The 16,112-nt window shown below is 29.1% G+C and overlaps 2 protein-coding genes across 2 annotated transcripts in view; both read right to left on the reverse strand.

The window, feature by feature from the left end:
* Window positions 1–3,001: 3,001 nt before the first annotated feature.
* Window positions 3,002–5,555, reverse strand: LOC129320447 (heat shock factor protein HSF30-like). Its single transcript, XM_054965907.1, has 3 exons — window positions 4,907–5,555; window positions 3,608–4,449; window positions 3,002–3,361 (listed from the first exon to the last, which is right to left on the reverse strand). Exons 1-2 carry the CDS (start codon window positions 5,393–5,395, stop codon window positions 3,625–3,627), a joined length of 1,314 nt encoding a protein of 437 aa, XP_054821882.1. The 5' UTR covers window positions 5,396–5,555; the 3' UTR covers window positions 3,002–3,361; window positions 3,608–3,624.
* Window positions 5,556–13,207: 7,652 nt separating this feature from the next.
* LOC129320444 (uncharacterized) overlaps window positions 13,208–16,112 on the reverse strand; it is a 24,503-nt gene continuing 21,598 nt past the window's right edge. The window contains exon 8 of the mRNA XM_054965905.1: window positions 13,208–13,783. The gene's annotated coding sequence lies outside the window, so the exon portion shown is untranslated. The remainder of the gene's footprint in view (window positions 13,784–16,112) is intronic.

Consider the following 16,112-nt stretch of genomic DNA (forward strand, 5'->3'; position numbering starts at 1 on the left):
AATATTGGGACATAATGTCATGATTAGACGTATAATTATGGAAAAGGACTGAAACGAATCAGACAAAACCCAAAATCAGGTGACTGTTACCATATCGGCTGAGTATGACTTTGGCTTCATCTCATCTCTAACTATTCTTTGTTAACATTTGGTAAACTTAATCTCGTCTCTTTAATTATTCTTTGTTAATCATAATACTTTTTTTTTTTATATATATATAAGGAAGATTTGATTTGAGTCTAAGCTTTTATATCTCTTGTGAATTGAGCTGACTGCAAGTTGTCAAATTACCCCCAACTTGTACTGCTTTTACTTTATTTCAGTGAATTCCTTCTGGCAAAAAAAAAAATTAGTATTATCTCATGATTATTTATTTATTTTTAAAATAAAAAACATGATAAAATACAGGGACGCATCCAGCATGGATGGGGCAATTGTCCTTACCAAAAAAAGCAAAAATTGCATTTGATTTTTAGTTAAGATTACACTTGCCTTCTCTAAAATTATAATTGCCCCCTTAAAAACTCAATTACCCCGTACTCTCATTAAAATTATCAAGTATACACACTTAAGTATTCTTTACTCTTATACTTATTATAAAAATAAGTTTACGATACAAATGAAGCTAATACTCCTTCTATTTTAAATTATAGGGCACTTTCAAAAAAGTTTCTATGTTTCAAAATATAATATACCTTAGATAAATTAACGTTTCATTAAATGAGTTAATTTTAATATTATTTTTTCTCTCTCTATAATTAATTTTTGTCCCTTCTCTTTTCAATATATTAAATAATAGGTATTTTTGAAAGTTTATATTTAAAAAAAAAATTGTTAAGTATATTTAATGATGTTTATTGATAAGTGAGATGTTACCTAAAATGTCTTATAATTTGAGATAGAGTATATATTTTTAAACTTTTCATATAATTTATTTATATATTTCTTTTATTAATATTTAAAATTATGTTTTCTTTAAAAATATTAAAATTTACATTTAGCTTAAATATTGCCTCTGCCAAAAATTTTCGGATCCGCCAGTGATAAAATATTTTTATTAATTAGGTAACCCATTCCTTCATGAATTCTGTTCATATTCAACATTTCTATGCATTACTCAAAACTTATGTGTTATTCAAAACTTATGTGTTATTTATGTGTTTGATCAATATGCAATAAAAAAAATATCTATAATAAATTTAAGAAGCGGTAGTTTTATTGTAATAATTAATAACTGCTTTAGGACAAAGTCTATAAGTCCAAATTCGTGTAAATGTCTCAAAAAAAAAGTTTAAAAAGTTAACTTGGTTCAATTAATCAAAAAAATTGAATCAACTTATCATAATATCTCAAGTTTGAATTTTAAAATATGTAATCAGATTAAAAAAAATATGTTTAAGACATTTTTAAGTTACTTGTGAAGCCATTGTTACTAACAATAACCTGACATGACGGGAATTCATGATAGTTTGGGCAAGTTGTAATAATTTCACTAAATTTTTCAGAATATCAACTAAAGAAGTTCTAAGTTTAAAATTTGGGAATGCAGCAATATTTCTAATAAAATTTTCAACTCCAAAAAAATTTAATTTAAATTAATTCAGATTAATTTAGATCTCATTAAAGTGCTCTGAACTTAAGCGCTGTCGCCAGTTCTAACCTGGGTGAATACCATGTGCTATTTTGGGGGGGGGGGGAAGCAAGTCAGGCGAATAAAAAAAGAGGAGAGAAAGGGCATAAAGATTTGGTGTCGAACACGTGGCAAGACAATAGACGCAAAATGAAGGAGAGGTTGTTGTGATGTTTGATGTATGGTGTCCTTATCAACATTTGGATTGCAATGAGGTGTTCGAAGCTGGGAAACAGATGAAGAGTACCACTTTAAGATAATGGTATTGGGGTCCCTTCATCCTCTTCCTTTCTCCAAGTGGCCTCATTTCTAATTGCTTTTAGGTCTCCTTAGTCCCCCTCTGGGACCCACTTTATGATAAGTGTCACTCTTCTTTCACATTTTCTTTTTCAAAATAATTGATCGACCCATTTTTCATTTATTTATTTACATGATCATAAGGTTAAACAAAATTCAAATATTATTAGATCGGGATAACTCTCAAAGCAGTGTTTTTTCGTATTCATACTCAAATCATGTCGCCAATATATTTTTTATTTCTTTCATTTCATACGATAGTGTATTTTCCAAACGGTTAACTTATATTTTGCATATATACTCCCTCCTATCCTATTTATAAAACACTTTTTTAAAAGTAATTTTCATCTAAAATATAACAATTAAATGACTTTTTTTAATTTACTGCTTCCTAATTAGCATGAAATATGTTTGTATTATTATTTAAAATTAAAAATAAAAATAAAATTACCTCTTATTTTTTTAATATAAAAAAATACTTTTTTAATATAGATGAAATGATTAAAAGTATGTTGTAATAAGAATCGAAGGGAGTATTTTTTAAATGCTGGCTGACATACTACAACTATCAATAAAATAAATAGTTTAAATAATTAACATAAATAAAAAAACAAGTAATTTAGAATAGTTTATATTTATTAAGTCTTATTATTTTATATGTCATTGATTTCTTATAAAAATTATTTAATGATTAACATATTAACAATTTGACATCTTCTGTTAAAATAAAATAAAAACTACAATAGGCTAAGTAATGTCACGTCTTTTACTAAATAATTTTGAAGTCAAGAATAGCAAATATATATATATATATATATATGAAGACTAAACTCAATTTGAAATGAATTATATTCGTGACTTTAAAATAATTTTTCCTTTCATGATTTTTATAGAGATTGACGAGAAATAAGTGGATAGAAATCTGTAGTATAAAGCTTAACTAAGAAATGTAACTTGATGAAATTTCTATGATGATGTGAAACACTTCAGAACAGAATTTAAACCAGAATCATACATTCATAATATTTAAAGAAGTGAATCAAAATAAACAAAGCAGGAGCAGCACACGAGCCATAAACCTAAGTGATAGTGATATCATATTACAATAAGTTGTGTCGTAACAAAAGGTTCAGTTTTGAGAACTGGCTGATACAGGACTTTGTACAAAAAAAGGAAAAACCAAAATTTACCATCACAGTAGGGAACTATGAAAATTAACATGTGAAAGATGTAAGAGGAACATAAGAAAATATTCACATTTGGATCCAGCCAAAAGAAGAAACACGCAGTTTCTTTCTATATCATGTACACTGGTGAGAACAACCTGGGTTCTCTGTTTTCAAGTTAGACCTGAAGAGCCTAAATACAATTTGTTCATCGTCATTGCTGTTGCAGCAGAAGCATCTATGTGAAGGGTGGACTCACTCTTGCAACCTGAAAATGCACGCAAGCAATGTCAACAATGAGAAAAAATTTTGTAATTATGAATCATTACTTGCTAGCTTAATCTTCTTGAGTTCACGTAGAGCCTTCTGTTCAAGTGGTAGATCAATTCATGTTTAAAATTATTTCAAAACAGTATATATCCATACTTTAAGCTCAAATAAAACACAAAATATTATGTATTAAAGATGGTATTAAAAGTATCCATAGGCTATCACTTAATGATTTACACTTTACCTTTTCATGGGAATCGATCACATACAACCAGTTTGCCCCACCAATCCACCTGCGGATCCAGCCCAATCAGCTGGTTTGCTGATCAAATCCACCAATTCAAGATAGATATTTGAATCATTCACATCAAGCCCTTCATCAACAACAAAGTTCTCTTCCATCAGTTTTTCGGACACCATACAGCAGGCTGCAGACGATGCTTGGGTAGCGCTTGCCCTTGAATTATCGGTACTTAATCCCTGTATAGAACTGCATAGTTCATCTTTCAGAGGAAAAGGGGCTGCAGGCTGCGTTCTGCTATTGTTTACTGTTTCAGACAAGAGTCCATTGAGCTCTGATTGCAATGAAGCCAAGTCCTTATAACCTTGTCTATAATCAACATCAGGAATGGTGTCCATGGTCTTAGGGAGGCCGACAGGGCAATGGGTTCCAAGCAATCTGGGTCTCTTACCGATCTCACCCCCACTGAGCTCTCTTTTACGCTTTACCTTCTCGATTAACTGCTGAACCAATGTTGGTCTTCTGGCCATTTTGGTCAGGAAATAAATCATCTGGCACTGCTTCAACTCAGCAGACCGAACTCGTTCTTGAACGTCCACAAGCTGAACCCGTGAAGTCTCTTGTTGCTGTCTCAGCTTCAGAATTTCAACTTTCAGTATGTTCTGATCCTTCCTCAGTCTCTCAACTTCAGCCTCCAGGCCAGGTTTCATGGAAGTCAATGCTCCTCCTTGCTGCAGTTTGTTATACTTGCTTCTTCTCCTGATGTTCTTTAGCAAATGCTTCTTTCCACCCTGAAATCCTTCGTTCGCAAACTCCCAACGATCTGAATCAATCTTCCGAAATCCCTGTACTCGCATGACAGTTTAATGACTAGACAGCACCAGGATTCATCAAGAAAAATGCCGTAAAGTTTAATTAGTAAAACAATATATAAAGTGACCATGTGTTATTGATGGTAAACTTTAAACCAAGACAGAAAAAAATATAGAAAATAAACATGAGCAGTAAATTTAACATCTGCAACAAAAAATTTAGCACACATAATTACTTTTTCTTCCCAAAAATTTATACGAAGTTCAAGGAGAACAAAATCTCGAGTTTTGTGGATCACGTAGTACAATAATCATCCATAGAAAAATACACGCATGAAACCCAAAGAATTTTTGTGTAGAAAGAACCTTCGCACAAAAGAGACATTACAGAAGTTACGACCATGGGCACAGAAAGTATTCTCCTAGCTTCAACTGGAGAGCAAGAAATATTTGAACTATTGAACAAGAGAAACTAGGTTGTATGACTCACGTATGTATTAAGCTGGCGAATAAAGCTCGAGAAATTGCTATGTTTGAAGTACTTAGGGAGAAGAATTTTGGAAAATTCGTGGGAATCCCAAACGATGAAGCTATCACGAGCTTTACTCCAGGATACAATCGGGTCAGTCATCGGGTCCTCCACCATCTCGAAAGTCTTCTTGAGGAACGGCGGCGGGCCAAGCTCGTGCAACCCTTCCATCGGTTTCGGCAAGTCGATCGGCGACGAGTACGACGATCCATTAACTCCAACACCGCCATCGACATCATCCACCTCTTCACCCGGTTCCTCTAACTTGACGTGAACCGGTTCAATAAACCCCTCACCCGTCACTTGCGAGCTCTTCCTTCCCGAATCCTCACTGAAAACGCCGTCGAGTAGTTCACCTTCAACATCACAGTACCCATCAGAGTTCGAATGACTAGTGTCCTCATCGGACACCGTTACTGGCTCTGATTTGACTCGAGCTACTCCTCCCATAACTTCGTTCAATAAAACTGTAGCCGCCGCCGATTCCACCGGACCCGCCTTGAGCAAGCACCAATTTGTCACTGCTTTATGCACAAAATTGGGTCTCCGCAGTGCCAGTGTTAAGAGGTAGAGAGACAGAGTGAAAGAAAAATGGTTGAACCGTTCTGGGAAAAAGTGGAGAGTAATAGACTAAGTACTTTTCTACATTAACCCTTTTATAAGTGAGGAATAATTAAATGATTTTTATATTAGAATTTAAATACTTTATTTAAAAAAATATTCTTCAATCTTTTTTTACTGAATTCTTCAACATGTTGTTTAAGCTATCAAATTGTTTTCATACTTTTTCATTTATAATTTAAGAAAAATAAAATCATTGATGTCAAAATTTTATTGAATTTTATTTTTAATTATTCTAATTTTTTTATATTTTTAATTTTGATAATTTCAATAAACTTAGATAATATTTATTTCTCGAATCCTTAAATATGTCAAATTACAAGTATTATAAAAATTAAAATTACTAAAACAAATTATAGGGAATAAAATTTTTTTGATAAAATTATAAAAATCAATAATTATGTTTTTCTAATAATTTATTTAAACTTATTAATCTGTGTTAAATAAATAAGCCCACTTGAGTAAAAGAGATTTAAAAAGAACATCATCGCAAAAAGAAAATTTTCATCTAGTTGAATTTAGATTGAAATATTATAAGTGAAAAAAAATATATTATGAGAGTTTTGTTTTGTTTTTTTTTGGTGGGTTAAGCTTTTAAATATTAAAATATTAAATTCAAAAAATATTTAAAGTTATTGAATTAACTTCTATTGAGCCAAGAAAAATGAGTTAGAATTTTTTTATATTTTATCAAAATTTATAAACTTCCTATATTTCAAAAATTAATTAATTAATTAAAAAGTGGGTTGGGCGGACCAAGAAGGGGACCAGCTAATCCAAGTTTTAGTGAAAAAAAGGAAAAGAAAAAGAATTGGACATCTCCGTGAGTGTCCTTTTATGGAAATTGAGTAAATAGCCACGTGTCCTTGTTTTTGCCGTAAGTTGCACTACAAGGGGCCTATGCTGTCCTGTCCTCATTTAGCCAGCCATCTTCTCCGAATTTAGTCAAATCATTTTTATATTAAATTGAAGACTGCGAATATATCAATGTCGGTAGTATTTTGGGTATGTTTGATCTAAATCCGAGCCTGATTTGGGAGCTCAAACTGAGGTTTGGATCTTGAATCTGAGATTAGATATTTTAATCTTGTTTGAGAAAAAAAATGATGGGAAATGACTTTTAATTTAAAATTGAGGTTACGTAAAAACCTAATTTTTTTTAACTTTTTTCTTTATTTATCAAAATAACTTGTGTCAAAAAATATTCAAACACAAATTTAAAAAAATATATCAAAATATAAATCACCTCATGGTGATAATTCTTATCTTAATTTAATTTTCAAACTTCAATTTTATAAATTTTAATTCACACACAACTTTTGAATTGTTGTGCCTAGCTAACTTTCAATCCACTGAAAATTCAAAGGATAATTAAATATTATCTTTATTTAAAAATATAAAGTATTTTTAACTTAATTTTACCTCTCAATAAATAGTTATTTATTTTTAAATTAATTTTATTTTTTATATTTATTTCTATAAAAAATTTTATAATAAATATAAAATTATTATCAATAAGGGCACTTTTAAAAAAATGTAATGATTACACCTCAAAAAACTAACAATACCTTACATTTTTAAACATTCAACTCTTTAAAATATTTTTTAACAGAGAGAGTATAATGGTTGAAAAAAGAAAAGTGGTATAACCTTACCAAACTAGTCACCGGGGAAATAATATAATTTAATTAAAGTATATAAAATTATATATGTTTGATTTATGAAAAATATAATTTTTGAACAAAAAATTAATTTTCATGTAAAATAGAACATTGATCCATGAAATTTTATTGATTCATTTTAAAAAAAAAAAAAGAATATAAAAAAATTACTTCTTCTAGCTCAAATTATAAGACACTTTTAAAAAAAATTTATGAATCCAAAATTATAAGACCTTTTGATAAAAGTAAAGTTTCATTAATGATATTTTTATAATATTTTTTTTAACACTCTCTATCTTTAATATTATTTTATAAATAAATTATTAAATGAAAGTAGAGTTAGGCCATTAAGGCAAGAGAGCCTTTGGCCTAATCAAAACCTTACTTATAGTTTTTTATAGAGTCAATAATTTAGGTCAAGTTAAACGGCTCAGCATGTAGCCCGAAAAAATTTAGAGTAAAGTCTAAAAATATTAATTTTTTATTGTTTGGGCCTATTCGAGCAGCCCGAATATCCAAATAAAAAATAAATTTTTAAAAATATATAAAATATAATAAATATTAATTAATTTTTAAATTTTTATATTAAAATACTATATATTTGAGTATATTATTATAGTTATTTTTTAAAATAATAAAAAATAGTCAATTTTCATATTTTTATCAAGATAATATTTAAAATATATTTTAATATTGATTTTTGTCTTTTAAGATCCAATTTTTTTAAAAAAAAATTTTTGAGTCCTATACATCATTTGTGTATAAAAAATTAATTTTATATTTTTTAAAAATTGGATAATTAATTTTAAAGTAAAATAAAATTCAGGCATGTATGAATTTTTAACTCTACTACTAGATAAAAATAATAAATAAAATAATAATCTTAAATAATTACTTGGTTATTGTCTATGCTAGATTTGGTTAAAAATTAAGAATAAATTAGAGTAAAAATTTCTCATGTGTAAGGGTTAAGCAATATAAAAAAGTTAAAGAAAAATAATTCTAAAAAAATAATATTTTACTCAAATTAAATAATTTTTCTTTATATAATATAATGATGACTATTTTTCTTATATTCATAAAAATGAAAAGTACAATTTACCCAAAAGCTATTAAAAACTGTGAACTAATTGGGACAATAATTTTAAGTTGTAGTTTAACCGTGATTGAATTGAAATTAATTTAATCATAATTAAAATAATATAATTTAATTAAAATATATAAAATATTTATATATGACTATGATAAGAGTAATATTTAAATAATCAAGACATTAATTTACAAATAAAGAAAAAATTTATGAATAAATTACACATATTGTAACACCTTCAAATTTACAAACCACGTGGTAATAATTAACCGAATGAGGGCCAAGCAACACGCCACTCATTGGGTCCAATGAGGGCTTACCACGTGGTAATAATTACCGAATAGAATTTCCCAATAACACCATATATTAAAATACCCTGACAAGTCATGCATCATTTAAATATCTAAACAAAATATATCTGAATAATAATATCTCATCATGATAAATAAAAATAAATTTTTGACCCACTTAGCAATAATTTCAAACAAGTATATAACAATATTTATTTTCAATAATTCATAATTTTTTCAAACAACAAAACAACACATAACCAATCACAAACACACCCATCACCACACATTAATAATGGTTACTTTGTGTCTTGAATAACAAGTTTCCCTTCACAACTCCTCTTTCACCACTATATTTGTCAACACAATCTACATAGTTATTTCATAATACTATATATTAATTTTACATTAAAATAAATAACTCTAATTTAAAAAGTTAGAAAGTCTTAGATCTATAATCCATATTAATACTAATTTAAGATTTATACCTCATTTAACTTTTTAAATTTTTTTCTAAAATTCTCGTACCCTAATAAACTATTTTTAAGTCTCAAATCACTTTTAGTATCACAATTTCATCCTTCTATATTTTAAAAATTCGTCCAAAAATAAATTAAAAATTTTAGAATTATCCTGAAGCCTCAAGTCACCTTTCTATAACCTCAAAAAATACCTACTCATACTTAAATAAATATTTAATAATAAGAGGTTCATCCCTACATCTCAGATTCAACATAAATTCAACTATATAGATTTAGAGTTTAACTCAAAAATTCTTAAACATGAGTTTCAATCTTAAAAAAATATTCTGTAATATTTATTATACCTCTAAGAACTTCAACCTATATTTTTAATCCATCATATCATCAGATTAACTATACTATAAAAAAGTTTTAATCAAAATATTTACTCTATTCTACAAAATAATCATATCACTAGAAAGCTAATACTATTTCAAAAATAACTATAAAATTAATTTTATAATTAAATAATTTTTAAATGCTAATCTAAACAGAAAAGTTGGAGCATACCTGAAAAAAAAAGAAAATAATCTCCCCTTACGAGAAAACACCGAGCAACGTGAGAGGAAGAGAGAAAAATGATATAAAATAAGATTGTGGGTCTCACAATTATATAAAAAAATTATAAGTTTAAATTTAATTATTTAAATATTTGGGCTATTACTTGCAATTTTCACAAATTACATTTTAGGCCTTTTGTTGTAATTTTTACAAATTGTAAAAATTTTTCTTTTAACTTCCTTTGCAATGCGCCTACTCGTTTTATACATGAGGAGGCGCCTTTCCTTCCTACATCTAATTGATGTGGGACTAAACTCTCTTCTCTTTTTTTTTTTACTTTTTTTCTTTTTTTTTAACTCACACACACACACACACACACAAAATAATATTCATATATTCTGAATCTTAAAAATTATATCTTATCTAAACATTTTTTATGAAATTTTAAATTTAAGTTTTAATTCATAATTAAATACCTAACCATATTATTTTTAAATAACCTCAAATAATATAAATTTCTATTATTATCATTTTTATCCTCAAAACCTAAATTCCACAATTTCTTTATTATAAAAATCAGGATGTTACACATAATATAACAAAATAATAATAGAGTTATTTAAGTATAAAGTTAATAAGTTATTTTTTATTTTATTCTTTTAAAGTTAAAATAATGTTTTATGTTTAATAGAATTATTTAAAAATTAAAATTGATTTAAAAATAAATAAAAAATATTTTTAAAAGTTTTAGGTATTCGAGCTGGCCGAATAAGCTCAAAACTCGAAAACGTTAGGGCCCGGCTTGATTATATGAATTTTTTAAAAAGGGTAAGATACTTCAAACCCAGTTCAAATTAGTCCAACCTGAATTGAGCCCAACTCGAATAAGTCCGGTTCACTTAAATTATCACCTCTAGTTTTTTATCAAAAGAAAACCCTTACTTATAGTTTATATAATTTATTATTTGGTTTTTATTTATATCTTTTGGTTGAAACATTTATTGATACTTCACATCATCGTTAATATTTGTATATCATTCCAACAAATAAAGAGGGAAAATAATTTATGAATAATAATTTTGATCTCCCTTCATCAAATCAAATTGATTTTTTATTAGAATTCTTTAATATATAATTTTTTTTATATACGAAAGGAGAACTAGAACCTGTTAGTATCAAGCCTTTAATTTATAATTTCGTAACTCAAAAAGTTATAAAATGATAGTAGAGTAGATTTTTTTTTTGTTTTGTGAAATAAAAAACAATGACCTTGTCAATAACTTTATTTTAAGCCTCAAAATTTTTTTACATAACCTGAATAAAAATATTTTTATAAATTTTTATTTTTATTTTTAAAAAATAAAAATTATAAAATATATTAATAAATTTTATTGATATATATAATTTTAAAAATATCTTAAAAATATTCTTTCCATCTTAAATTTTATAAATATTTTATAAAAATAAGATTTATAGATATTTTTAAAAAAATTTATTGTCTCAAAAAATATAAAATATTTTGTAAAAGTTAAAGTTTTATTAAATAAATTTATTTTAATATTATATTTTTTTATTTAATCTTAATTAGGTGTTAAATTTAAAGTTATTAAATGAAAACTTATTTTTAAAAATTTATATTTTAATTTTAAAAAATAAAATTATTAAATATATTTAAAAAATTATTATCATGTAAGATTTTATTTTAAAATTATTTTTTGATTTGTAAGGTAATATTTTAATATGAGGAGAGAGAAGAAGAAAATCATTAAAAAAAATAAAAAGAGTGGGGCTATGAAGCTGGGCGGGAACAGTGGAAGCGGTAACCGGCGGAGGCAAGGCAAGATGATTGTCGGTAAGAACCTGCATGGACACCACGTGTCGGCTTCACATCCCTAACCTCTTCACTCCATTAATTCCTCTCTGTCGTTTTTTATCTGATGGGACATGAACCTTCTTTCACTTGCCTCCTCCACCTCTCTATCCTTCTGCGCATTGCCGTTTCTTTTGGACAATGACACTTTCAGATTGGATAAGATTTAGATTAGATAATAAAAATCTTAATATTGTTTAACAAGTCCTCCATCCGTTAAGTATTTTCAATGAGTTAATTGATTATTCCACGAGGGGCGTGAAACCAGCACGTGATTAGCATTGGCTGATTTATTTTTGTTTATCTTTTTTGCTTCGTGTTTGGTTTGCTTTTGTACTTGAGGACCCTTTTGTGTGTTGCGTTTCACACTGGCTAAATGCAGTTCGCCAAAAACCAAAAAACTTAAATCTTATTAATTCTATTTAAAATTTTAACAAATTTATAATGTTACTTCTATAAAATAAACATGTTTTAAAAATAAATACTCTAATATTTAATAATCTTTTCAACATTTACATAGGCAAAAAAAAGTAAATATAGACACAAAAATAATAAAAGTGCTGTATAAATAGAATTAAAAATGAACAATCTCTCATATCTCTACCTTATAAATAAGACTGGAAAGTTTCTTAAAAGTATGCACTCTTTTCATGTTTATTGTTATTTAATAGGATATTTCAATTAGCAAATTTTATAATTATAACCTTTAATTAAGGATATTTAAAAAATTATTAATTACACCTTAAAAAACATAAAATACTATATTTTTTTGACATGATATTTCAAAAATACATTATAATATTGAATGAAAGGAGTAATTAAGATAGATTGGAACAAATTATATGATTAGGTGGAAATAAAAATTTGCTGAGGCAGGTCAATTGTGTGAAGGGATGAAGTTGGATTCTCTCCATTGAGGGGAATCCTCCATTGTCCCTCCACTAAGGGCAAATGAAAACAAATTAATTTGGATGAATCAGATTTAATATTTATTAAAATAAAAATAAAATTTTTAATAACTGGGATAGTTTGGACAGTCTATATTTGATATATATGATTCAAACTTAATATGAACATTTATAAAAATTATAAAAAAATTTAAAAATTTTTATTTTTTTATTTTAATTAATATAAAAAAAAGTAAAACATTAAATTTAAACCAAAGAGAGGGACTGTGAAGATTCTCTCAGAGGAGGACCTGACTCCCAAGGGATTCATGTGCCAATTGATTTGGCTAGTTGTCCCGTTGCTAAATTGAATAATACCCCAAAAAAATATTTGAAGAGCTTGGCATAGGAGCAAGAATGAGAAACTAAAAAATATGATTATTGATATTAATTCAAACGAATGAGATCCTAAAAAATAATGTTTCTGACGTATGAATAGAATGTTATTTTGAAAAAAACATTTTTCTATAGATTTCACAATTTTCTATCGGTAGATTAAGAGCTTAATATTAAAAGAAAAATATTCTCTACATTCATAAAACTGAAACTTGAGATTTATACTAAAATGATCATGATTCCTTTTATTAGTACCATTGTCTGCTTGTTAAAACTATTTAGTATTCTAATACAACTAACCAACCCAAACTCCAGTTGAATCAAACTCAAAATAGCATATCTTCCGTTAAAAAAAGAAAAAAAAAATCTAAAAATGATATAAAAACCGTCAAAATAAGAGTTTTGCTCATTTACTAGATGTCAACTCAAGATTTTATTTTTTTTTTTTGGAATGTGAAAAAGATTCCATTAACCAAAAATGCTGTACAAAGAGGAGCTGGCTGCACAAAAGAAAAGCATAAACCAGCCACAAAATATACAAGACAGACTCGGGCTAAGCCACAAGATGTAAACTCGTATACAGGAAAAATAATAATCTGCAGTTACACTAAGCCAATTAATCCATTTTATTCCTAGAATAAAAGTACTGTGCTTTGCCTTTATCGGTTTCCAGATTCGTGGCAATTTTTTTGAAATGCGAGAATATCTCAGTCAGCTTCACTGGATCATTGCCATCCCTTTCAACTCATTTCACAAACTTCTTTTGACATAAACGCAGTGTCTCAAATGCGCCATTTTCGCATAGTCGAATATATTGCGGATGGTTTCACCTTCTCTTCATCAACCTATATCCATTTTCAAATTGCCTTCATTGTGCCCTCATATCACCACCTCGTTCAGAATCTGTACTTCTTTTTTTTTCCATCTATTTCCATTCATCTCATGTTTGAAGAGTGGAGGTAATTGCTCATCAAATTTGTCGTCACAAGGATCTGCGAGCCCTACAATAATGGCATAAAGCACAATCACAGGGGAATCACTGCATTGAATTTTAAAATGGTAAATTTTTACTGAGGATTTTACTGTCAAGACAAGCAACTGGAATCATGTTAAGGCAACGGTCTTCCTATTAATTATCAGATGTTAAACGCTTAAACGAAAAGGAATTAATACTAGTACAAAATGTGCAAGATGTTACCTGCACTACAGCTGCAAGAAAATATTACAGGGGAAGACAGCACTCAACAAACCTTCAGATTATCTTCCGCTCAACTCAAAGGGGCTGTAATTCCCCATGCGCTAGGTGGCTTGCAATCATAACTACCTGACATTTTTGGATGTATGAACTGCTGTACATCCTTGTTCATCTCTAATTTCACAGTGATGCACCAACAGGGAATTTTAGCTTAATATTGGACTCGTGCTCTGCTGCAAATGATAGAGTTGATAACAGTGCCTTTGGGCCGAGTTAAGTACGTGCTTATGATGCCCAGATGCTAGGCGTTCTGATGATTGGCCTGAAAGCAATGGAGAAGTTGGAAGCATGGATGAGGTAACGGTTGAGGTCTGAGGAGTAATGCCTTTGCTCCCTTTTGCACTGATCTACTAAGACTGTGATCCTGATGAGAGGTTGAGCTAAATTGCACATCACTGCCATAATGATCTATAGAAGCTTCCTCGAAAATCCAAATTCATCCCTCAGCTATACATTGATTTTGCTTTAAAATCTCATTTGAGCGCAGAGCAGTCTGCAGCATACTTTGCTTTGTCCCACTGCCAACTTTACCGCAATCATCCTTCTCCAGAGATGCATGATCAGGCGTACCTAAATTTTCTTTGTGAGACAACCTGATACCATTTTCCTTATCCAAAAAGGAGCAAACAGTACTTTTGAAACTGGAAACACGACCTTTTCCAAATGAAAGGAAGTTAATTCCCTTAGGTTGCCACCACTGGCGTTTTTCAGGATTCTCCGAGTTTAAAGCTGCACCAGATGCACTTGGCCAGTAAGGTTCCCAATTTGAACAGACACTTTCCTTGTTTGGTGTTACCATCCCTTGTTTTGGAGACGATGATTTTGAAACATTGATGAAACTAATCCCTTTAGGGGGCACTGTCCGTAGTTTCTTTACAGTGTCTGCCACCTCTTCTTTTTAACTTGATGTGACATTGAATGCCTTTTGAATCAGAGATTCTGTTGAACTGGGAACCACTGCTGCTGCTGATGTTCGGTGACTTGCTCAATTTTGTATTTCCTCCTAGTTTTAGGCTTCAACTCAGGCTTGCCATCATTTGAAGATGTAACAACATCTTGCTTTAGTTGGTATCTGTATTTTAGATTCCATTTCAGTTAGATTATCATGAATGCATATATTGTTCAAACAACTTGATCGATGCAAATTCTTCATTAGATAATCAATCACATGTTACTACATCATTTACAAGCCATGTAAAATTATTGTGATACCTGGTGTGAAAACATACAAGCATTTCCTCTGCTGCAAGAACCTCTTGTCACAACATTGCTACAAGGATACTTGGAGAGGTCATGATCAAATGGACAATGATCACCTTTCATGCAAGAGTGACGAGCAAAATGACAGCATGGCTGCAATTTCAATAAAAAATTCAGGTTTTCTAAATTACAAAGTTCTAATTAATTGCTCCCATTACATATCACTGAACTAACTACTAAGAAGTAAATACCGTTGATTTCGTCAGGGGGCACTATGTCATGTGAGAACTTGCACTTGTCACCCTGTCAAATTGGTTTTTTTATCGGAGATGGTACGCAAAGGAAGTTAGAGTCATTAGATACTTAACAATGTACTATCAACATAGGATCCATTTAAAACTCACGCAAATAATGATCAGGATGGGATGGTTTTGAACATTAAGCTGAAGATATTTCAAAGAGTTTAGGGGTAATGCATCGCATCTCATGTTATCTCGAGAATATAAATACTGAAATTGAAGATCCTCTACATGACTTCAGTCAAGTGTTTTCAGGAAATTTTCATGTACAATAGACATTACGCATGAGATGCCACTAATTTTGTTCTTCCCATAAATAGAATGCCTTCAGCCTTAAAGTAGTCTTTCATGTATAAGAGATAACAAACAACCAATTGCACATCTAGGTGAAAATGTCATAAGAATTCAGTATAGATGCATTCCTTCACTTTGCAAGATAATTATTATGTGATTGAGTCATATGAACAACCTCGTGGCACCTTCCCTGCATATAATGGCGGCAATATGGTGATAGGTTTTTTTTTTCTGTAATGGCTGCAACTTCAACCTTTTAACACCAAGTTTTCTGTTCTTTTC

This window comes from Prosopis cineraria, unplaced genomic scaffold, assembly GCF_029017545.1.
Source record: "Prosopis cineraria cultivar Desert tree isolate PC_DT_omini unplaced genomic scaffold, ASM2901754v1 PC9, whole genome shotgun sequence".
Taxonomy (NCBI): Eukaryota; Viridiplantae; Streptophyta; class Magnoliopsida; order Fabales; family Fabaceae; genus Prosopis; species Prosopis cineraria.